Source organism: Alexandromys fortis, unplaced genomic scaffold (genome assembly GCF_014885135.2).
Source record: "Alexandromys fortis isolate MF-2015 unplaced genomic scaffold, M_Fortis_MF-2015_v1.1 scaffold_351, whole genome shotgun sequence".
NCBI lineage: Eukaryota > Metazoa > Chordata > Mammalia > Rodentia > Cricetidae > Alexandromys > Alexandromys fortis.
The window spans coordinates 455,763-481,304 of record NW_026068251.1 but is presented as its reverse complement, the minus strand read 5'-3'; the positions used below and the strand labels follow the sequence as shown (position 1 = coordinate 481,304).

Below are 25,542 nucleotides of genomic sequence, written 5' to 3'. Positions count from 1 at the left end.
GTAATGAAGACCAGGATATAATGAAAAAGGATATAATGCGAAGTGCTTTCCTAGTTCTAATTCTATCAAAGGTTTTTGAAGTTTTGGTGGTGGATAAGTAAATAAAAATATAATAGATTGTGAAAATATAAAATAAATCCCACATAAGACTCCAAGGCTTCTGTTCCCTCTGACTACTGTGACTATATAAAAATACACTGAGTTGTATAGTCTTTGGGTCTGCTTAGTTTCAATGAGTGATATTGTCTGTTTGCATCATTTTTCATAATAAAATTAAAAAAATCTATTAAAAGAAGAAAACTAAATGTATGAAAATAAAATGTATTTAGATAAAAAGTAAAAAGGACCACTGACCTGTGGCATGTTTGCTGTAGAATTAGCCATTTCTTATTGATTCTCTTCTTTGAGTTTCTCTTTCAGGAACAATGAATAGATAGATGGCTTGCTTCCCTTTTAAATCAAGGGGTCAAAAAGGAAGAGTCAAAAATTAATACTGAAAGTCATTAGAATACAATGTCCAACCACATGAAAAGACCAAAGCAACAGATTCCTACCAGATGTCTGATCAATGATCCCCAAAACAGAGTAGCATAAAACATTTGAATCTTGAAAAGAAAATCACCATCAAGCATCTTGTTGCACAAAGAAAGCTACTCCTTAAAACTGATGGAGACATAAATGCATTTCAGGATAGTCACGAATTAACACAAACGACGTCACTAAAGCAGCACTGCCAACAATAAATTAGAGGTAACACAAACACAGGACAGTGAGAGGAATAATCCCTGAGAACATGGGATATAATAAATTTCATGTGAACTGGGATGTAATCAACCATGAACAAAATAGCAAAAACCTAACTGTCAAAGAAAAGGAGGAATACTATGAACAATACAACCAGCAACCACATAAAAACAAAACCATAGAAAATAAAAATTCCATGAACAAAAAAAACTAGCCACACTGGAAACTAAAATAGAGACTCACCAATTAAATAAATAAACCCTCATGTTAAATAAATTCAGCACATGTCCAAGCTGTTCCATTCCTTAGCATATGCTCAAAGGACTTAACATTCTACTAAACAGATCCTATGCTACTTACTCAACCATACTCATTGCTGCTTCATTCACAATAGTTACAAAATGGAAACAACCTTAATGTCCTTGAACTGAAAAATGGACAGTAAAAGTGTGGCATGCATGGTTCCTAGAAGCAGCTGGTGCTGGGATATCACCAAAGCCCCAGGTGGCAGCAGAGGCCACTTTAATACCTTTTAATTTTTTTTTCTCTTTTTCTTTGTTTTTCTTCCCCAAACAGGGATTCTCTCTGTCACCCTAGCTGTCCTTAAACTCACTGTGTAGACCAAGCTAGCAAGGAAATCCAAGTTCCACCAGTTTCTGCCTCCCCAGTGGTGGGATTAATGGCATGTCTATTTTTAACTGTGAAAATACTGTGGTCTGACACTATAAAACAGCATACTGTTCTTCTTCAGGCTCTAAGTTGCAACATTACAAACTCAGCACATGCACAATAAAACACATTTCGTTTTTCTTTGTCTATTTTTTTCTTGTAGTTGTTTTATTTTATTTTCTTATTTTATTTTATTTTTTGTTTTTTGAGACACGATCTCACCATGGAGTTCTGGCTGTCCTGGAACTCACTGTGTAGATCTTGCTGGCCTCCAACTCACTGCAATCCACCTACCTCTACCTTTTGAGTGTTGGGATTAAAGTTGTGTGCCATCGAGTCAGCAAGGACTTTTCTGAATACTGTATTTACAGTACAAAAGGCATGTCTCACGATGAAAACTTAATAATAAAGTTTACTTTTAAAGATTGTTTACAACCGTACTTGCGGAACTCGCAAAAAAAAAAAATTCAGATTCAACGAAATTTTCAGGCGTCCCTTTCAGATTAATAACTAAAAGGTCACCGGAAATCAAGTCCCCAGGTTCATATGCCAATCTCTTGCAGAGGGGAGAGGTATGACAAGTAAGTTAGTATGCATGATTGTAAATTTCAATAGCTTTGTCGTTTCCACAATTGCTAACAGAACCGCGTTAGCACACATCAACAGATACATTCAAATATTCTACGCAAGTGTTCTTATAAGAATATTTTGGCATCAGAAGAAAATGGGAATAAAACAGGATTATTCCAGTTCTTATGTTCTCATGTCTGGTCCCTTCCCTTCTATGTCTAAACCCCGCAGCTCCTCTGACCTGGGAGGTCCAGGGCCGCCACTGCGCTGCTGACTTTCCCAGGCCGCCCTGCGCGGCGACACTGGCTCCAGGGAGATTTTGCGTCCCCGCGACACCTGGCCGTGTCCTCCGTACCCAGGTCTGCACCACACGATTCCCCACGGTACAGGCCCCGGTGCAACCACAGACAAGGGGCCTTGACACTTGTGGCTTCGCCTCCGCAAGTCCACTTTCCAGGGCTCCCACAAATTTAGTCCCAGCTTCCGTTTACGTCACTCCTCTAAACCCGCCCACTCTCCGTCCTTCTTCTAACACGCAGCCAATCAGCTAAATCCACCCAATCTCTGTTTCCGGGTAAGTGTCCCCGCTCCATCGGGGGCCCGTCCCTCCCCTTGTGTCTCTGGCCGCCTTCCACACAGCACCAGCTGTCAGGCTGCCCTGGACCCGCCCTGCACAGCCTCCCCTCATGCTTGCTGCCAGCCTAGAGCAGAACTGATCTAGGAGGACGCGGTATCTGACCCCCACAGTGAGTTCTGAACCCTGAAAGGCAGCCTAACCTCGACTTGACTACCAGCCTCCCTGGCTACAACGGTAACATAATAGGCTAAATTCAGATGCCAGTGTCCCATCACTAACACAAACATGAAGAGCCCAAACCAAATACTGCAATTGTGCCTTGGGGTGAGACATTTAAGGAGCTTGAATTCTAAAATCAAATAAGTGGAAGTCACTTGTAAGGTCCCTGCTAACAGCCTAGGGCTGAATCCATCCTGTGTGTACTGCTTTAGCTACAGGATAGTGGTTTTGTCGTTTTACTAAATAAGGGACACATTCGTCTTCTGTGACTTATGCTGAAGGTGCTTGTAGATAAAACAAAAAAGAAAATTTTTAATGCAGTGGTGAATGTATAGACTATTGACTGTCCCAGATGTAGAAAACGAGAGAGGTATGTGATACCAGCCCTAAAAACGTCAGTTACTCTATCTCGTCGATGGCTCTAGGAACACCGAAGAAGAGAAGCAAAGAGAATAAGAAGGAAAATAGGAGGAAGAGCTAAGACACAGCACTCTCTAGACTCCATACAGCTGCTGTGATCAGTAACCAACAGCAACTGTACTTATCTGCGTTGACCGTGCACCCTAGACCACAATCAGTCTAGGAAAGGGAAAGGCTCACAGGGCCCCACCCTTCACCTGTCAAACATTGGCAATGGTGGCATTGGAGGAAAAGAATCACTGCCTTTGGTTGTAGTCCTCTACTGAGCCCACCAGACTCCAACACATAGCTTCAAACCACATTCTTCCAGTTGTCTCTGGTTAATCTGAGGGAATCCCAAGCAAAATGAATGGAGATGGATACAGCAAAGATTCGTTATAATTGTGGACCAGGATAGTAGAGAGGTAGGAAATGAAAATGGGCAGTATATGAAACACACACACACACACACACACACACACACATGGTTGTGCATGTGTGACAGAGATGAGAGAGAGAGAGTGAGACCATAAAAGAAATTTTTTTTAATTTCACTTTGGTTGTATAATTATCTGTTTTAATATCAGGTACTACTAAGGGTCCAGAAGACTTCCTTTTTGTTTCAATTATTTTATGTAGTTTGCTGTTCTTCTTTGAAGTTCTGAGAGATTCCTGTCAATATGTTATGTGGATCTGGGAACTCATATATTTCAATTAGAGTTTCCAATTCAGTGAATTGGAGGCCTTTAATATCAGTAGAAATAATATCTACTTGTTTATTCATGTCTATCAAGTAGGCTGTAATGACATGATATTGCAATGTTATGCAAGCCTTTACTCCCAGCACTCAGAGGGCAGGGGCAAGGAAAGCTGAAGTCATGGACAGCCTGGTGTTCATAATGAGTCTATGACTGGTAATAAACAGAGAGTCCTTGTTTCGAAATAAATATAACTTCTCCCTTAAGAGTAACCTGCATGGTACCAGAAGCACCATTCAGTCCTCCAAAAGCTAATGAACAGTCTTATCCAGCTAGGATGCCTATGAACCACATCAATATTCATCATGGTACAATAACCCTGAGTGCCATAGCTGCAAGCGTACCTTGATAGTAATCGATAGCTCTCTAGTTGGACTTAAGAAATTCTTAACAAAAGAGAAACTCTGACTGATAACTACTAACTAGTCAGTGCTAACTACTTGTGGCTAACTACTCAGTGCTGGTAAAGCCATAAATCTTGGAGGAGAAACACTTTACTAAACCAACATAATTCCTTAAAAATGAAAGCATTTTCCTTATACCGAGAGATAAGCATAGTCTTCAACCATCATCTCTTTGTAACAGAGACCACTACAAAGAAACCACAAGTAATCAAAAGGCAGAGTTGTGAATTGTAGCATTAATTCTAATTGCTATTAATAATAAAAACTTGGAGCCAGCTATCAGAAGGTGAAACCTGATGGGTCAGAGAAACACAGCAGTGAGAGAGTTTTTACCTCTACTGATAAAAGGGGAGGTCCTGTTCTGATTCCTCAGACTACACTGAGCTCCTGTCTCTACCCACCTTATATTCCTCTTTCTGCCCAGCCATATCACTCCTGTCTCCACCTCCTTAGTGCTAGAATTAATGGCATATGATCCCAAGTGCTGGTATTACCTTTGTGTGAGCTTTGCTTCTCTTTTAGACTGGACCAATTTCATGTATCCTAGGTGGCCTTGAACTACAGCAATCCATCTTCCTCTGTCCCATTGTGCTGAGATTAAAGGTGTGTGTCACCACTATCTGGATCTATATGGCAAGCTAGTGTCACTAGCGCTGTGCACTGATTCTCAGGTAAGTTTTGTTAGATCATAAACGATATATCATCACCACGGATGCCAGGCCCAATGGATATATATGTAAAACACTCCTGAATATAAGGCTAAGGGAAAGTTTTTAAAGAAGGGGGTATAAAGGTTGTAAAAGCCAGAGCACAGGAAGTTTGCTGTGAGATTGTGAATCCTTGTGTATTATTCAGAGTTCTCCAGAGTAACAGAACTGATAGAATGAATCTCTCTCTCTCTCTCTCTTTCTCTCTCTCTGTGTATACACACACACACAGAGGAATAAAACATTTTGCTCATTGTGTGTGTGTATATACATGTCATCATATGTAATGTGTTATACATATATGAGGTATATATTATGCACATCACATGTTGTATATATGATGTGTAATACATATATGATAATACATGTGGGCCCATATTTCTGTATAGCACAAAAGCCATAGGCCCAGTCTGAGCTTATCACGTAGCTCTGCAGACAAGATGTCTCTGCCTAACAATAGCAAGGATGTACTTGTTAGTAATGTAGATCTCCTGAGGAGAGGTGGTGACTGAAACTGGTCAGGATGTTTGGTGCTTCCTTCCTTTGTAATTTGAAGGATGTCTTATAGAGATGCTAATTCAGGGCCTACCTGACTGCCATATGCGAACGTGACCAGAGCCCATGCACCTGGTTACCTAGGAGATAGCCTAATGTGTTCCCGCTCTATTCATGTGAGGACATATAAGCTGTTTGAAGAACAAATGAGAGATCTTTTTAGAGAGAGATCTTGCCCGTGAAAGATTACCGTGTAAGTTGTGTCTGATTATTCCTTGTGACTCCGTTCCAGCCGAGTTAGGGAATCACGGGCTCTGACAAATACACATATATTATACACATATAAAGGGGATTCATATGAATGACCTGCTGTCTAGCTAATCCAACAATGATCTCCATGAGCAGAAAGTCCAAGAATCTTGTAGTACGTTCACAAGGCTTCATGTCACCACTGGTCTTCAGTATATGTCAGTTTCTGTGATTTCTCAAAACTTTGAAGTTTTCTATTCCCAAGCTTCCAGAGCTCCTGTGCAAGACTGACTTCATCACCTCACCTGATAGCAGTGTCTCTCAATTCCATCATGGTTCCTTTTGGGTCTTATATGAGATACCCTGCATATGAGATATTTACATTACAGTTTGTAACAGTAGCAAAATTACAGCTATGAAATAACAAAATAATTTTATGAACGGGGGTCATCACAACATGAGGTACTGAATTAAAGGGCTGCAACATCGGGAAGCATGAGAACCATTAGAGCATTCCATTCCTTTACCTCTCTTTTCATGCCCTGTGGGTTTTTTTTTTGTTTGTTTGTTTGTTTGTTGGTTGGTTGGTTGATTTTCTTTTGTTTCGTTTTGCTGTTTTTTTGAGACAGGGATTTTCTGTGTGGATCTGACTATCCTGGAACTTGCTTTGTAGATCAGGCTGACCTCAAACTCACAGAGATTTACCTGCCTCTTTCTCACGAGTTGTGGGATTAAAGACATGTACCACGACTGCCCAGCCATGCCCTGTGTTTTAAGGAGATTCCTCCAAAATGGAAGGATTTAATTGAAGAGGAAGTTGATACACAATAACCACTCATGGGCATAAACTCCAAGGACTTGCCATCTTATCAATGAGTACTTGCCCATCATGTTCAATGATGTGTTATTGGCCGTATCTACAAAATGGAATCAACCTATATGTCCACAAACTAAAACATGGGTAAATGAAACCATGATTCTTATCTCCATAAACTGGCATATTATTAAGGTGTAAATAAAAATGAAAGTGTGAAATATAGATGTACATATAGGTAACAGGAAATGATGACGAGTTCAGATACCTAGGCAACAAAAGTCAAACATCACATGTTCTCTCACATATGTATCCAAGCTACAAACTTTGTTTTGTGTGTTTTAGTAAGACTACATGTAGAAGCTAGGATTCTAGAAAGGGACCATTAGTGGAGAGCTGCAGGAAGAGGGGTTAGAGAGTAGAATATAGGTGATAAGAGATTCAAAAGTGGGTGTCCTGGTAGCAGAATGTAGTAGAGTATTAGGGAAGAGAGAGGAATCCTGAAAGGTCAACCAAACGATATGACCACACAGAAGCTACATAGGAGCCTATAATTTTGAACCCCCGTGGCATGACTCTTGTATGAAGATTTTGAAGATGAATAAAACCTAAGAATTTATCACAGAGTTTTCTTTAATGATGAATTTGCTTTTATCTCAGAAATTTCAGCACTGTAAAGGATTTGTCAATTCAATACATTTGGAGATGTGTAAATTCCAATGGACAGAAAGACATGGGGAATATATATTCTATACCTTTATATGGTTTCTCAGAAGTATGTATTTTGAAGTGTATAAAACAATTAGAGTGAAAATTGAAGATGTTGCCATATTTTTATATTACTTTCTTACAGTTTTTCTGTTTCCCATCCTTCCTCTCCCCTCCCCTTCTATTCTCTCCTATTGTCCCCAAGCTCCCAATTTACTCATAAGATTTTGGCATTTTCTGCTTTCTATGTACATTAGATCCATATATGCCTCTCTTAGGGTCCTCTTTGTTGTCTAGGTTGTCTGGGATTGTGAATTTCTTTTCTCTCTCTCTCTCTCTCTTTTTTTTTTGCTTCACGTCTAAAAGTCACTTATGAGTGAGTACATATGATATTTGTCTTGCTTGGTTTGGGTCACCTCAATATGATGTTTTCTAGATCTATCCATTTGCCTGCAAATTTCAAGATGTCTTTTTTTTTTTTTTTTGCTGTGTAGTACTCCATTGTGTAAAGGTACCACATTTTGCTAGTTGAGGGGCATTTAGGTTGTTTCCAGGTTCTGGCTGTGACAAATGTGACTAACAATGCTGCTATAAACATAGTTGAGCACATATCTTTGTGGTATGATTGAGCATATTGCTGGGTCTTGAGGTGGGTTGTTTCCTAATTTTCTGAGAAATTGCCATACTGAAATCCAAAGGGGATTGGGTATATGGAGGAGTGCTCCCTTTACCCCACATCTTCAGCATATGCTGTCATCAGTGTTTTTTATCTTGGCCATTCTTACAGGTGTAGAATGGAATCTCAGAGTTGTTTTGATTTGCATTTCTCTGATGGCTAAGGATGTTGAACATTTCCTTAAGTGTCTTTCAACCATTTTAGATTCCTCTGTTGAGAGTTCTATGTTCAAGTCTGTACCGCATTTTTAAAAATTGGATTATTTGTTCTTTTGATGACTAGTTTCTTGAGTGTTTGTATATTTTGGAGATCAGTCCTCTGTCCAATGTGGGGTTTATAAAGATCTTTTCCCATTCTGTAGGCTACTGTTTTGTTTTGTTGACCATGTCCTTTGCTTTACCAAAGCGTCTTTGTTTCAGGAGGTTCCATTTATTGATCGTTTCTCTCAGTGTCTGTGCTACTGTGGTTATATTTAGGAAGTGGTCTCCTGTGCTAACACATTCAAGTATACTTTCCACTTTCTATTCTATGATGTTCAGTGTGATTGGTTTTATGTTGTGGTCTTTAATCCATTTGGACTTGAGTTTTGTGCATAGGGATAGATATGGATCCATTTTCGTTCTTGTACATGTTGATATCCAGTTATGTCAGCACCATTTGTTGAAGATGCTTTCTTTTTTTCCATTTTATATTTTCTGCTTCTTTCAAAAAAAATCAGGTGTTCATAGGTGTGTTGATTGATATCCGGGTCTTCAATTCAGTTCCATTGGTCCTCCTGTCTGTTTTTATGCCAATACCAGGCTGTTTTCAGTATTGTAGCTCTGTAGTAGAGTTTGAAGTCGGGGACTGTGATGCCTCCAGAAGTTCCTTCATTGTACAAGATTGTTTTAGCTATCCTGCATTTTTTGTTTTTCCATATGAAGTTGAGTGCTGCTCTTTTGAGGTCTGTGAAGAATTTTGCTGGGATTTTGATGGGCATCGCTATTTTTGTTTTTGACAAAGAGTTTATGTACTCCTGGCTGTCCTGGAACTTAGTATGTAGATGATGATGTCCTCCTACTCACAGAGATCTTTTTGCCTCTGCATCCTGAGCGATGGGAATAAAGGAGTATACCTATACCAGCATGCCTGGCATTATTATAAATTTTTGGATACGGAATATAAATGTATATAAACACACACACATATTTTTTAACCAGGGCTCAAAACATGGCTTAGTGTGTAAGAGCAGTGGTCAGTCTTTCAGAGGACAAGTGTTCAATTCCCAACACATGCACAACAGTTCACAATGATTTGTAACTCCAGCTTCAGGGGCTCTAATGACTCCTCTGTCTTCACCAGGCATATGTTTAGTGCAGATATACTTTCAGGCAAAGCATTCATACACATTAAAAGAAAAAGAGAAGCTTTTCCCACTGCTACATTTGAAGAATTTTATTTTAACATAAACTCAAGGATATTTTTTAATACTTAAGCCTTCATTAAAAACATTCACAGGGTAAAAGTAAGCGACCTCAGAGGGAGCAGGTCTGAGCCAAAGGATGCTCAATCATACCACAAGGACATGTGCTCAGTTATGTTCATAGCAGCATTATTTGTAATAGCCAGAAACTGGGAACAACTGAAATGCCCCCTTGACCAAAGAATGGATAAAGGAAATGTGGTACCTTTACAAAATGGAGTACTATACGCAGAAAAAAATGACATCTTGAAATTTGCAAGCAAATGGATGGATCTAGAAAACCCCATATTGGATGAGGTAACCAAGATCCAGAAAGACAAATATAATATGTATTCACTCATAAGTAGCTTTTAGACATACATCAAAAAAAAGCAGCCTTATATCATATCACAACCATAGAGAAACTATACAATAAAGAGAACCCTAAAAGAGACATATATGGATCTAATGTACATGTGAAGTAGAAAAAGAAAAGATCTCCTTAGTAAATTGGGAGCATGGGGATCACAGGAGATGGTAGAATGAGAGGGAGAAGTAGGGAAGGGAGTGGAGAAAAATATAAAGCTCAATAAAAACAATAAAAATATTTATTTTATATTATAAAAAAAAGAATCAGTAAAAGTCAAAAAAATGCCATTCAAGGGGAGAAGAAGGGAAATAAGAGAATAATTCTTGGTGCATATAATCACAATACAGACAGACAGACAGATACTGGCAGGCAGTCAGGCAGATAGATAAAACTGTCAAAAAATCATCTTCTTGAAAAAGTATGTCATACAGTTCAGGCTGGCTGAGAACTTACTACATAGCTAAGGCTGTCCTTGAACTCCTGATCCTCCTGCTTCTACCTTCCAAAGGCGACGATTATGTACCTGTATATACCACCATGCCAGGTTAAAGAATTATTTTATTATGAAAAAATGATTGATGCTAACTTTATACTAACACTGTCTACATTTAAATGGAATGGGATCATGTGGTACATATTCTATGAAGATGAAAGATATTATTATGAAAAAGGTACATTATAGAAAATAAACTTCCAAATTTCCGTAGTATAAGACTAAAAATAAGAAAAAAGACTTTCACAATTTTCTTATCTTCATGTTTCTAATTTTTATTCTGTTGTGATTTTTAAGTAAAAATACCAGAAAATGTTAGGTCACATTATTTACAATGGTGTGTTTTTCTCCAGTATGAATTTCCAGTATGAATTTTCTAATGTCTCCTAAGATTTAAATTCTGTTTAAAGAATATGTCAGTCTTTGGATTTGTGTGGTTTTTCTCCATTATGGATTTTCTGATGTCTCCTTAAACCAGAAGAGTGAGAAAAAGATTTATCACATTCCTTACATCTGTAAGGTCTCTCTCCAGTGTGAACTCTGTGATGTGTTCTAAGATGTGAGTCCTGGGTAAAGGATTTCTCACATTCCAGACATTTGTATGGTTTCTCCCCAGTGTGAACACTCTGATGTCTTCTAAGATTTGAGTAACTGGTAAAAGACTTGTCACATTCCTTACAAGTGTAAGGTCTTTCTCCAGTATGAACTCTCTGATGTCTTCTAAGACTTGCAATATGGATATAGGATATGCCACAGTCTTTGCATTGGTGAAGTTTCTCTCCAGTATGAATTTTCTGATGTGCTCTAAGATATGAGCAGCTAGTATAAGACTTATCACATTCCTTACATCTGTAAAGTTTCTCTCCAGTGTGAACACTCTGATGTCTTCTAAGATCTGAATGTTTGGTAAAGGACTTGTCACATTCCATGCATTTGTAAGGTTTCTCCCCAGTATGAATTTTCTGATGTGTTCTAAGAGTTGAGTTCAAAGTAAAGGACTTGTCGCATACCTCACATTTGTAAGGCCTTTCACCAGCATGGATTCTGTAATGCCTTTTAAGGTGTGATAATTCGAAAAAGGACTTACCACAGTCTTTGCATTTGTGAAACTTCTCTAGAGAATGCGTTTTCCTATGCCTACTCAGTGATGAATAGTGGGGAAAGGATCTGTCGCAGTCATTGCATTTGTAAAGCTTCTCTCCAGTGTGGAGTCTGTAATGGCTTTTAAAATGTGAAAACTGATGAAAGACTTTGCCACATTCTTGACAACTATAGTGTCTCCCAGCAGTATGCATTTTCTGATGTCTCCTGAAATTGGAATAGTGGGCAAAGGATTTGTCACATTCCTTGCACTTGTAAGGTTTCTCTCCAGTATGCCTTTTCTGATGGCTATTAAATGCTGATAATTGAGGAAATGACTTTCCACATTCTTTGCATTTGTAAGGTTTCTCCCCAGTATGTAGTCTTTGATGTGTTTTAAGACTTGACCACTGGGTGAAGGACTTTTCACAAACATTGCACTTGTAGGGTTTAATTCCAGTATGAATTCTCTCATGTACTGTGAGGCATGAGGCAGTGCTGAAGCATTTCCTGCATTTTGCACATTGGTGGGGTGTCTCTCCGATGTAGATTGGCTGTTGCAAAAGACTGTAGGCAGAGCTGAAATGATCATCATATTCTTCCTGCCTGTTGTCTTTCTTTGCAGTGTAGAGTCTCTGATCTTGAGTAATGCTGGAACAAGTATTTAAAGATTTCTCACAGTCTCTAGATTTGCTGGGTTCTTCTCCAGTGGCCATGCTTTCATGTCTATCTAGGTTTGATGAGTCAATAGAGGCATCTCTGTGATTACTGCATCTGCAGTTATTAGAGTTTTGTGTAGTTTCACTTGAATTTTTAAGTGCACATGTGGAGGGGTCATGAAGGACTTTGCTAAGCTCATTAGACTGACATGACTTCTTTTCTGTATTCGTATGTTGACGAGCAGGATCACATTTGCAATAGTTCTCTGAAAATGAGCACAAGTCATATTAATAGGGTTTGTTCCAAGATTAGACATTTGATAAATGATTGTTCCCCTAAATTCTTTCTTAAAGTATGTCAACCTGAAACTATTTAGACTAGAATTCCCAGTACTCAACATTTTTCATCCACTGTAATTGTATGGATTCTCAGAAAAATAGCATGAAAGCCTTCAAAGTCAGTGATATATAACAGATATCTCATCTCTATTAGAAATAACTAACTGGGAAAAAGATGGAAAAAAAATAATTGAGGTTCGTTAATTAGTTTTGGGGTAGAGCTCACTGAGTGATTATATTTAGAATACATGTTTCTAGCTTTAAATATTTCTTTTCAGAAATTGATAAAGAGGAGTTTTAATCCAAGGTTCATGGTGTTTATACTTACTAAGTGATAGGCAATAAAGAGTATTGTTGAGAACACCCAATTCCTTCAAGTTTATAGTCTTAATCAAAAGCAGCACAGGATTTATTTTTCTCTCTAGAAAAACACCTTAGATTCTTCAAAAGCAGTGGATGCAAAGACAATACTCTGGCAGACATCAGAGCCTCTAGTTGTTTGAGGCAGGGTTGTCATGGACAACTACTGCTTATATCTACACCGCACAGTCTGAGCTCCACAAACTGCTGTTTCTTTTGCTTTTGTAACCGACTCCTGTGATTATTTTCCAAAATTATGTCTGTGTATTCTTGACTAACAAGAAAATTAAGCATGTAATATGAAGATATGAATACAAGGAAGGCAATTAAAGAATAATCCTATTTCCTGGGTTCAACATTAGACTTAGGATTTTGTATTATTTCAATCTGATTTCAACATAGTCAAATAAAATCACATTTCATACTCGTATTTAATCACCATAACTCAGGTATAATGAGATTCAACATATTCTAACAGTAATGAAAGCAAGATGCATCCTGGGGCCAAGACTGTATAATAAGTTAAATGGTCAAGAACTTTTTTAGGAATTGAATATCACAAAACATTCTCAGCTCTTGCTTTTTTATTTCTCTTGAAATCTTCACTGCTCTCCTACTCAATTACTAGCCCGCCCTAGTTGTAGCTACTCTCTGTCATCTCCACATTCTGGGGAAATCTTATTCTCTCTGGGCAGGTGACTAGGCCTACCTTGCATACAATATCCACATGTTCTTTGAGGTACTCCCTGACATATGCTAGAACTTTTAAAAAATAATACAGAAGTCTAACACAATACATGCTCAGTACATGAAAATACAAAGCAGAAGAATTTAAGCAAGATTTCTCAATTGATATTTCTTGTCAAAATATTCAGGATTTTTAATATTTCCAAATATTTCTAGTTTATATATCAGGAATTTTTTCTAACAACTAAACCATGTCAACTGCAATAATGGACATGGAACGTTAAGATATAAGTGGATGGGATGGAGCGATGACTCAGAGGTTAAGAGCACTAACTGTTCTTCCAGAGGTCCTGAGTTCAATTCTCAGCAACCACATGGTGCTCACAATCATCTATAATCAGATCTCATGCATTCTTCTGGCATTCAGATGGGACATTATATAAGTAATAAATAAATACATAAATAAATAAATATTTTTTTAAAAAGAAAACTTGAGTGGAAATACTATGTGCTCCTGCACTTATAGATGAATCTTGGAACCAAAATGAATAGTATATGACACCTTTGAAATGGAAAATGGAAAAAGAAACTTAAATAGCATGAAGTTCTTTCCCACTACTAAACTTTGCCTTTTCTCCTGGTGTTTCAAGGACAGCTTAACAGATTTTATATCCTATGAAGAAAGAACAAACAAAAAATGGGTTACGAATTCTACAAGCAAAATGTTCTTACCCACAGAGACCAGGTTGTTATAATTTTCCAACATTACATCAATATACAAAGCTCTCTGGGCAGAGTCCAGGTACTCCCACTCCTCCTGGGGGAAGTCCACAGCTACATCCCCGAATGTCAACAGACCCTGAAACAAAAAAGTATGATTTGACCATGTGCTACCTGGAAGTGAAGATAATTACTCAAAAATGATGATTTCCAATACAGTCACATTCTATCATGAATGTTCTAACACTGTGAAAACAGGATGATAAAATAGTCTTATAAGCAGTATACAGGAAACAAGACACATATTTAAGGCATGGACATGGTTGTCTATCTGTTATGGCTGTTGAGCTTGTGTATTTAAGGCGTGGACATGGTTGTCTATCTGTTATGGCTGTTGAGCTTGTGTTGCACATGATCACAGCAGACATGCCTCAGAGGTAAAATTCATGAGGAGGTAATGTGCCTTAAGTGCTGTACTTGTAGATCACGGTAAAATACCGACAACCATCAATCCTGTGTATACTTGGGCCTCACATGACTCTATTCTAACAGGCTCAGTTGGGTGGGACAAATGTCTATATTCTGTCAGTTATATTTAATGCTGATTGGCCAGTAGCCAGACAGGAAGTACCGGTGGGACAACTAGACAGGAAGTAGATATGGGTCAACAAGAACAGGAAAATTCTGGGAAGAAGGAAGCCCATTTCTCTGCAGTCCTGACCAGCCACAGAAGAAGCAAGATGTGACTGCCTTGCTGAAAAAGGTACTGAGTCATGCGGCTAACATAGATAAGAATAATGGGCTAATATAAGTTATAAGAGTTAATAAGCAGCCTGGTCTACAGAGCTAGTTCCAGGACAGGCTCCAAAGCCACAGAGAAACCCTGTCTCGAAAAACNAAAAAAAAAAAAAAAAAAAAAAAAAAAAAAAAAAAAAGAGTTAATAAGAAGCCTGAGATACTAGGCCAGTCAGTTTATAACTAATGTAGACCTCTGTGTGATTTCTTTGGGACTTAACGATTGCAGGAACTGGGCAGGTCAGAAAACTTCAGACAACAAAACTCTAGGTATAATGCCACACCATTAAATAGTAAAAGTGTAGGTATGGAAGGCAGAATATTTGACTGATTTATACACAGAGAGGTTTTTTTTTTCCCACAGTAAGAAGGATTGGAACAGCATTACATCTGTCAATTTTAACAGTAACTTATAAGTGTCCTATGGAACTAATTTTATGAGAATATTTGAGCCAGTATGAACAGATAGAAAAATCTATATCATCAATATTTGATATAATCCAAAATTTCCCTAAAATATGCATAATACAGCAGAGACAATTTCAGTTTTAGAAGCATATTTCACTTCACTCCCAAAGAGTAATAAAAATTGAGAGAAGTCCAAAAACACATCAAAATATGTTTATGGTATAGTTAAGAGAATATACACCAGTGACACTTTTGATAATGCCCATAGCAAGAATCTATCAAAAATTAAATTAATTAAATAATGAGGAAATAAAACTGCCAATCAACAAATGGGCAAATGAAGTAAATAGATACTTTTCAAGTGGAGAAAACTCAAATGGCCAATTGTGGTAATGTTCTGTTTGTGCTCTTTTTACCATATAAACAGGGTTAAAATTTAAAAACTTATTTGAAAAAGTTCTCTGAATTAATTCTTAAAGGAACACTGAGACTTCATCAATTAGCAGGAATAGACCCAGCAGAAATTGTAGTACCTTTTACAAATGATGAAATTGACAAACAAATTATGGGCAGAAAATGAACCTTGAGAATTTGCTGTAATTTTGGGGAGAGATTAACAACAAATATCCCAAAAGCAAAAGAATAAAATTTATACAAAGGACTAACAGGATCCTTCCTCCCATTGTACAGGGAACCCCAATATTTGGAGCCCCTACATTCTATACTTATGCAAATAAATTAGGAAAGGCATGCTATAAATCAGAAAATTTAAGTAAATTGGCTCAAAACCCTTGTGACTCTGTCCAAAAGTCAGAATTATATAATATTCTCATAATATTAATGGATTTTAAGGAATCTCTTAACATAGTTGTATTTCACATTGGAAACTGCTGAATTATGGCACATGATACAGAATTGACTTTATTCAGTTACAAGAAATAATCAGGAATAGGAATCATTCCATATACACAGCACACAAACAATCGCATATGGGTCTGCCAGGCCCTCTAGCACAATGAAGTGAAGAATTATAATTCTATCAAAGGTTTTGGGGGAATTTGGTGGTGGATAAGTAAATAAAAACTATATTGGATTGTGAAAATATAAAATCCCACATGAGGCTTCAGAGCTTCTGTTCCCTCTGATGACTGTAACTATATAAAAGAACACTGAGTTATATAGTCTTTGGGTCTGTTTAATTTAAGTGTATGATTTTTGTTATTTGTCTCTTTACAGAATTGTTCATAATAAAACTTAAAAAAATTATCAGGACCAGAAAATTAAAAGCTTTCAATGTACCAAAGTATAAGAATATTAGATAAAGAATAGAAAGGACCACTAACCTGTGACATGTTTACTGGAGAATCAGCCATTCTTATTGTTCCTCTTCCTTGAGTTTCTCTTTCAGAAACAATGAATAGAGGGCTTGTTTCCCTTTCAAGTCAAGGAGTCAAAAAGGAAGAGATAAAATTAATACTAAAAGCTGTTAAAGAACAATGTCAAAACATATGAAAATGTGAAAGCAACAGAATTCTACCAGATGTCAGGTCAGTGATCCGAAAGACAGGAGAGCATGAAAAGACATTTGAAGTTTGAAGCTTGAAAAAAAAATCACCACCAAGCATCTTCCTGCACAAAGAAAACCACTCTCTTAAAGTTGATGGAGACATAAGTGCATTTTAAGACACTCACTAATCAACACAATTAATTTTATTAAAGGGGCACTGTAGATAATAAATTAGAGGCAAAACACACACACACACACAGGAGATTCAGCAGAATTATCCATGAAAAAAAGGGAAATAAAAATTTCATGTTAAGAATAAATAGATATAGAAGAACTGGAAAAAATCAATGAGCAAGACAGCACACCACTACTTTTCAAAAAGAAGGAAGAAAAATACTACCTGCCAGTAATCCAACTTGCAATAGCATAAAAACAAAGCCGTAGTAAATAAAAATGCCATGAACAACAATAACAACAACAACAACAAAAACAAGCCACACTTAAAAATCAAAACAGAGAATCCTCATTTAAATAAACAAACCCTCAAGATAAATAAATTCAGCACATGACCCAGTTTCATTCCTTGGTGTATGCTCAAAGGACTCGATATCCTACTCCACAAATATGTGCTCAGCCATGTTCATTGCTGCTCTACTCACAATAACTACAAAATGTAAACAACATAAGTGTCCTTCCACTGGCAAATGGATAGTGAAAGTATGGTAATATACACTATGGAATATGATTCAGCTGTGAAGAAATTTAAAATGATGACCTTTGCAGGTAACAGACCCAGAAACACAGACAATGCATGTTCTCTCTCATAGGATATTCCTAGCTCCAAATTTTCAGATGTGAGTACACAACCTGGAGTGAATGCAGAAACCTGAAAGTAAAAGGAGAACCTTGTAGGGGAATAGTACAGACAGGGTAACAGGGAACAAATAATATAAAGGGGGAAATGGGGAAAGAGGGTGAAAATTTAATTATGGAGTAGGGACTGGAAACAGTAAGCATGTCTAAAACATCATAAGGAAACCATCTATTCCTTGACTATTATCCATCCAGCAAAAAAAAAAAAAAACCCTAAAATACATATACATAGAGTATAAATGAAAATTTCCCAGCAGCGCTCATGATTCTCCTCACAAGAGGCATAGATTGAGAAACTACAATCAGTACTTTACTAAATCAGGCTAAGTCCTTACTGCATTCTAAATATTTATCCTAATTGCTAACAGACAATAGGAGACAGCATGGATAGGCGTTTAGCAGGCTGTAAATGTACTTCCTGATTCTTCTCAAAATTTTGTTGGCATTATTTTCAGGAATGGATACAAAAACACTGAAATGTAGAGAATGTGCTATAATGCCAAACCTCAAAAATTCTTAAAAAAATAAATAAACCTAGTGGTTTAATTTTCATCATTTTTATAAGGTATTAAAATCAAAGAAACGCAAATGATTTAATGTTATAAAAACACGATCAGAGATGAGTGAATAAAGCAGCACCATTCACAAACATAGTCAAATAAAAATTTATTTGACTCCATTATCAATTCTTCTGTGGAAAGTCTTCTCATGCCAACATTATGACAACTGAAGAGATTTTCTCAGTGGAAGTATCCAGAATTATTTCTAGTAAAACAGGAAGTGGAAAGACTGATTTCCTGTCCCACTTCTACATTCACTTGATTTCCTTTCCTCTCCTTCACCAATCCCTCCACTGTACCTGCATCCTTAGCTGCTGTCTCCTCTCCTTCCAGGTCCTTTGTTCGGCTGCACAGGTGAGCAGGTCTGGGTGATCAGTGAGCCCTGCACATGAGAAAGAGATTGTTCAGGAAGTATTTGTATTTATCACACAGTACTGTGCCCAGTAGATGAAGAGAAAACTAAATACAGAATTACACAAGTCATTCCCCAATTGTTCTGCAGTGTCAGAATACTGAAAATATTTGGAAAGCACATTTAGTTAGAATCTCTTGAATCCACTTCTAATCACAACTCAGGAAAAACGTAAGAAATGGAACTGAGTGATTGGGAAGAAAACATTATGCACTAGTGAGGTCCTGAATTGATCATGAACCAATAATGATGAAACCTTACACCTGTCAAAAGGACATACAGGAAGAAGAGGGAACATGTAAGCAGAGGTTGCTTGTTCATTTCCTGGCTACCCAGACCCAAATAACCACACAGAAACTTTATTAATTACAGCACTGCTTGGGCTTCTTATTAACTAACTCTTACATCTTAAATTAACCCATTTCTATTAACTTGTGTATCATCATGAGGCTGTGGCTTACCAGTAAGGTTCTGGCTCCGGCATCTGTCTTTTGGCAGCTACATGGCATCTTTCTGACTCTGCCTACTTTTTCTCTTTATATTTCTGTTTGGATTTTCTGCCTGGCTTTATTCTGCCTTGCCATAGGCTGAAGCAGCATCTTTATTAACCAATGGTAATAAAAATTAGTCACAGCATACAGAGGATAATCCCACACGAAGCACATTTCATGAAATTTTTCTTTTATCCTCTGAGGATTTCATGTTATTCTGTGGGATGTGAGACTCATTCTCACAAAGCTCACACACTTACAGATTAATTTGTCAAGAAATCCTGAAGAGGAGCAAGGAAGGCTGCAAACAAACTATTCTCAGCTACAGAAACCAGACTGCTGCAATTCTGCAACATCCCGTCCATCCTAGTACACTCCTCCTGGGAGAAGTCCACAGTCACACCACTGGCTGTCAACAGACCACAAAAGAAAAAACAACAGTCTGAATTGCCCTGTTAGTGCAAATATTTAATCCTAGCATTTGGGAAAAACAGGTGGGTGGAACTCTGTTTGCCAGTTCAGTCTGGTCTACATGATAAGTTTAGGCTAGACAGAGCAACACTGTGAGTTCAGGTCTCAACACATCAAACACAAGAACCAAAAAAAAAAAAAAAAAACCAGTTTGGCCATTTGTCCATGAACAGAGTGCTTTACTCGGAACCAAAGAGACAAGACTCTTGAGCAGACATTTTTCTGATATAGATGCGTTATCAGAATTATTCAAAGGATGCTTTCTAATATTATTCTATAATATAATGTATTTATATTTCTTTTTCCCTTTTCTGTTTTCCCCGGACACAGGTTTTTCCTATGTAGTGCTGGCTGCCCTTGAAGTCGCTATGTACCCCTTCCCAGCCTCCAACTGACTGTGATCCACCTGCCTCTGCCTACTTAGTGTTGGGATTAAAAGCCTGTGCCACAAGGCCAGGCAGACACTTTTGAGAATACTGTATTTACATCCCAGTGTGCATATGTCTCAGATGGAAAATTAATGGTAGACAAAAGCTTACTTTTACAAATTAATGTTTACAAGGATACTGTGGAACTTGCAAAAGAAATATATATACTTTCAGACTCAATGAAATTTGCAGGCGTTCCTTTAATGACTGTTATGTAAAACTCTCAGGGACTCCAAGTCTTCAGGTAAGAGTGCCAGTAGTTTCTTGATTAGGGAAGTGATATAACACGGGTTTGTATGCATGATGGTAAACGTCAACAGCTTTGTGGTTTCCACCATATCAAAGAGAATCGTGCTTGCAAATCTCAACAGATAAATTCAAATATTCCATTAGATTATTTTTACAAGAATATTTTGCTGGGGGCTGGAGAGATGGCTCAGTGGTTAAGAGCATTGCCTGCTCTTCCAAAGGTCCTGAGTTCAATTCCTGGCAACCACATGGTGGCTCACAACCATCTGTAATGGGGCCTGGTGCCCTCTTCTGGCCTGCAGACTGTTGTATACATAATAAATAAATAAATATTAAAAAAAAGAATATTTTGCAATCAGAAGACCAATTGAAAAATTGCAGGTTTATTCTATATGATCTAAGATACACCAAGGGAAGAAGACATTCACAGCAGAACCTGAGAGCCGGCTTTTTTTATCAACAGCAGAGAAAATGATTGCATCCCTGGTCCTATCCCTCCTGGGTCCCAGCCCCGCAGCTCCTCTGACCTGGGAGGTTCCAGGGCCTCAGGGCTGCGGTTCCCGCCACTGCGACGCCGACTTTCCCAGGCCGCCTCGCGGCGACTATGGCTCTGGGGAGTTTTCGTGTTTCCACGTCACCGCGCCGTATCCTCCGCACCCAGGTCTGAACCATACGATTTCCCTCGCTGCAGGTCACGGAGGAACGATAGGGAATGGGCTTTCGACACTGCTGTCACTGCTTTCCAACTTCGCCGGGCTCATAGTACGTCCCAGCTTCCGTTTACGTCACTGCTCCAGACCCTCCCAACCTCCAGAATTCCCCTGCGTCCAACCAATGGGAAACATCCTCGCAACTGCCCTTTTTCGTGTGGGTGTCCCGCCCAGTCTTGACTGGTCAGTCCTCGTACACCTCAGGCTGTTTTCCACACAGCTCCAGCTGTCAGGCTGCCCAGGTCCCTCCCTCCACAGCCTCCCCACATGCTTGCTGCCAGCCACGGCCAGAACTGGATCTAGGAGGACGCTGCAATCCGGTGTCTGACCCCACAGTGAGTTCTGAACCCTTCAGATAAAAGATGATCACCTCTCCCTGATTACCAGCTGCCTGGGCTACATACATACTTACACCAAACGATGACACGCTAAATTCTGACACTCAAACACAAACATGAGAAGCCAAAACCATATACTACAATTGTTCCTTGGGGAACAATCAGGAATTTGGATTTTGAAGAGAAATAGGTGTCTCCAGAAGTCCGTGCTAAGAAGCCCAGTGCTGAGTTCATCCCGCGCTATAGGGCTCTCACCTCTAGATGGTGGTCTTATCGTTTTAATAGCTCATGAACAAGCCTTGTTAAAGGTGCTCTGTGATAAAATATACATTTTTTTTTTCTCTGTAGCTTTGGAGCCTGTCTGTCCTGGAAATTAGCTCTTGTTTCCAGGCTGGCCTTGAACAGAGATCCGCCTGCCTCTGCCTCCCGGATGCAGGGATTAAAGGGATGCATGCACCACCATAGCCCAGTTTAGAATTTTTTTTTATTGCACTGAATGCAGAGACTCTTGCTGTCCCAAATGCAGAAAATAAGTAAGATATGTGTTCCCAGCCCTGAAAAGTCAGCTACACCATCCCTTTTATGGCTCTCAGAACATTGAAGAAGAGGAGGAGCAAAGGGAGTAAGACGGTAAAGAGGAAGAAGGGCTAAAATATGCCATTCTCAAGACAACATACAGCTGTTGTAATCACTAAGCAACAGCAACTGTACTTACCTGTACTGACCTCACACTAACCACAGTCAGTCTAGGAAAGGGAAAGGCTTACGTCTCAAATGTTGGCCATGGATGGATTGGAGGAAAAGAATCACTCACTGTCTTTAGGTGTAGACCTCTGCTGAATCCTCCAGGCGCCAACACGTAGGTTCAAACCCACAGACTCACATATGGCCGTGGTTAATCTCAGTGTGCCCCAAGAAAAATAAATGGAGATGAACAATTCGTTGGAAATGTAGACTAGAATAGTAGAGAGGTAGGAATGTGTGTGTGTGTGTGTGTGTGAGGTGCGGGGGGGGAGGAGAACCAATTATAGAAATGTTTATATTAGTGCAACAGTCTGTAATTTATTTTTGGATATATCAGTACCTGGTTTATTATCAGGTAATACTAAGAGACAGGAAGTCTTCCTTTTTTATTTCACGTATTTATGTAGTTTTGCTGTTCTTCTTTGAAGTTCTAATAGAATCCTGTCAGTCTGGTCGTGGTGTTGTTTGTGGGCTATTTTATTAGTGCTTCAGTCTCATTGCTACTTGTGTTTACATATTTATTTCATGTTATTTAAATTTCATAGGTTATGTGGATCTGGAAACATATATTTCAATTACAGTTTCCAATTCAGTGGGATAGACATCTTTAATAACAATAGAAATAATATCCATATGTCTACTTGTGCTTATCAAGTAGGCTGTCATGATATGTTAATAAAAAGTTATGTGTACTTTACAAGATTATGCAATGTAGGAGGAGGACACGCTTGTTTGTCCTAGCTGCCCAGAACTGAAATAACCACACAGAAATTGTATTAATTAAATCACGGCTTGGCCCATTAGCTCTAACTTCTTATTGGATAACTCTTAAATCTTAATTTAACCCATTTCTATTAATCTGTGTATCACTATGAGGTTGTGGCCTACCAGCAAAGTTCCAGCATGTCTGACTCTGGCGGTGGCTCCATAGCATCTCTCTGACTCTGCCTTCTTTCTCCCAGCATGCCATTTAGTCCCCCCCCCAGCTCTGTTTCCCCAAAGCTCTGATATAGGCCCAAAGCAGTTCCTTTATTAACCAATGAAAACAACACATAGACAGAAGGACTTCCTACACCAATATAAGACTTTAATCCCTGCACAGAGGAGAGGGGCAAAGGAAATTATGAGGTCACAACCAACCTGGTCTATATAGTGATTCTAAGACAACAGGTAATAAAAAGTGAATCCTTGACCCAAACAAAGAAAACTCTTCCCTGAAGAATAGCTTTCATGGTACCAGAAGCACCATTCAAGAATCCAAAAATGGAAGTCAATGAATAGTCTTATCCAGCTAGGATGCCTATGAACCACATCAATGATCATCATGGTACAAAAACCCTGAGTGTAGTAGTGGCAAGCATACCTTTGAGGTAACCAACAGCTCTCGAGGTGGACTTAAGAAATTCTTAACAAAAAAGAAACTGTGACAGTTACTGGAAACCCGGCTAACTACGCAGTGCTGGTGAAGTCATGAATCTTGGAGGAGAACCAACAACCACTACTTTACTAACCACCATAATCTCTAACAAAAATGGAAACATTTTACTTATACTCACAGATAAGGGTGGTCTTCACCTGTCATCAAGGAAATTTCCCTTTGCAAAAGAGAAAGAGAGTACTACAAATAAATCACAGCTAACCAAAATGCAGAGCTGTGGATGCGAGGCCCAATGGATACATATAGAAAACACTCCTGAATATAAGGTCCAAGGGAGATTTTTGAAGAAACAGGGAGGTATAAAGGTTGTAAGAGCCAGAGAATCAGGGACTTTGCCATAAGACTGTGTTTCCTTGTATATTAGTCAGTATATACAAGTACTAGAGCAACAGAGCTCTCTCTCTCATCTATCTATCTATCTATCTATCTATCTATCTATCTATCTATCTATCTATCATCTACCTATCTATCTATCTTTCTATCTACATATTAGATGTGTGTATGTGTGTGTGTGACATATATGAATGGCTTACAGCCTGCTATCCAGCTATTCCACCAATATGAACAGAAAGCCCAAGAACCTACTAATCAGTTCACAAGGCTGAATGCCACAGCTGGTCTTCAGTATATGCTGGAATAACAAAGAGGTAGTAAACTCCAATGCCAGTGAAGGAATAAATGTTCTAAAAAGGCTAGGGCAAGGAGACAAGGAGCAAAAGCACCATTCTTTTATGTCATTATATAGACTTCCAGGAAAAAGTGTTTTCCAGATTAATGTTGTATCTTCCAGCCACATGTTCCTTTCCCAAGATGTGTGTGTGTTTCTGCTTCAAGATATTGTGAGCCTATTTCCACCTTGTCTTAAAGTCAGAGAGTTTGGAGGCTTCTCAAAATGGTTGACAAGTGTAGCTACATGTCCTGACACAGGATGTGGTTACTTGGTTCTCTTGACATTAAGATGGCTCATATAAGTAGATCCATTCCATCTTGATAGATGGTCAAGATACACAAGCATACTTCTGCTCTTTCTTTTATAATAGGAAGTTACCTGGGGAGTGGCTGCCTTCAGAATTCTTGATCTAGTGTGGCTTCACTGCCTAAACGACAGAATGCTGATGACTTGATGCCTCAAAGTGTTAAAGCAATTAACTGTTTGAGTTGTCCTTTGTATCATTTTTTTTTCAAGACAGGGTTTCTCTGTGGCTTTGGAGCCTGTCCTGGCACTAGCTCTGTAGACCAGGCTGGTTTCGAACTCACAGAGATCTGCCTGCCTCTGCCTCCCAAGTGCTGGGATTAAAGGCATGCACCACCAAAGAAGTCTTTTGTTGCCTTCTTCTCCCCCTTGTATTGGGGTATAAAAGCATATGGAAAATTAAATGCAAACTGTTTCAGTTTTCATTGAAATGCCCTGCTGGTACTATTATATGGTTTCTATATTATTTTTTTCACATCTTCATATTCTTTACTTATATTTCTAAATCTCTATGCCCCTACCCTAGCAAGAGGTGGTTTTGACCAGTCCCTGACATATGGCACCACAATGAGAATAAACCCCTGGAATGCACAAAAGTGTGACCAGGTGTACAAGTGAGTACGTGAGGGACTTCCCAAGAAAATTGCACCACAGGTGGAGAGGCATGTTGAAGGAGCTGTGGACCTCTTCCCACAGCCCGGCTCCTGGCTGCTTGGCTAGCTTATACCCCGAAATAACAACACACAAATTTTAAACACTGCCTGGCCCATTAGTTTCAGCCTCTTAACCCATTTCTAATAATCTATGTAGCACCACGAGGTGCGCTTACCAGGAAAGATTCAGCATGTCCGACCTGGTTGCTGGCTGCATCGCATCTGTCCTGGAGAGAGCTGCATGGCATCTGAGCTCACTTCCTCTTCCTCCCAGCATTCTGTTCTGTTTACTCCACCTATCTAAATTTTAACCTATCAGGGCCAAGGCAGTTTCTTTATTTAACCAATGACCTT

The 25,542-nt window shown here is 38.7% G+C and overlaps 3 protein-coding genes across 8 annotated transcripts in view; 1 reads left to right on the top strand and 2 right to left on the bottom strand.

Moving 5' to 3' along the window:
* Positions 1-2,457, bottom strand: part of LOC126494187 (zinc finger protein 54-like) — a 36,003-nt gene extending 33,546 nt beyond the window's left edge. Inside the window, exons 1-2 of the mRNA XM_050131446.1 lie at positions 2,225-2,457; positions 355-450 (exon numbers count right to left, since the gene is read on the bottom strand). Of these exons, the coding sequence (XP_049987403.1) occupies positions 355-384 (30 nt within the window). The 5' untranslated portion in view covers positions 385-450; positions 2,225-2,457. The remainder of the gene's footprint in view (positions 1-354; positions 451-2,224) is intronic.
* The window catches only part of LOC126494175 (zinc finger protein 54-like), a 227,931-nt gene that overhangs the window by 144,930 nt on the left and 57,459 nt on the right, over positions 1-25,542 (top strand). The window lies entirely within an intron of this gene.
* LOC126494188 (zinc finger protein 54-like) overlaps positions 7,534-25,542 on the bottom strand; it is a 21,144-nt gene continuing 3,135 nt past the window's right edge. The window contains exons 1-5 of one of the 3 annotated variants that reach the window (XM_050131448.1): positions 20,860-21,105; positions 18,581-18,663; positions 16,685-17,734; positions 14,151-14,277; positions 7,534-12,298 (exon numbers count right to left, since the gene is read on the bottom strand). In XM_050131448.1, coding sequence (XP_049987405.1) covers positions 10,710-12,298; positions 14,151-14,277; positions 16,685-16,714 — 1,746 coding nt within the window. In that variant the 5' untranslated portion in view covers positions 16,715-17,734; positions 18,581-18,663; positions 20,860-21,105 and the 3' untranslated portion in view covers positions 7,534-10,709. Of the gene's footprint in view, positions 12,299-14,150; positions 14,278-16,684; positions 17,735-18,580; positions 18,664-20,859; positions 21,106-25,542 lie in introns of those variants that run through there. The other 2 variants (XM_050131447.1, XM_050131449.1) reach the window with 2 other exon arrangements.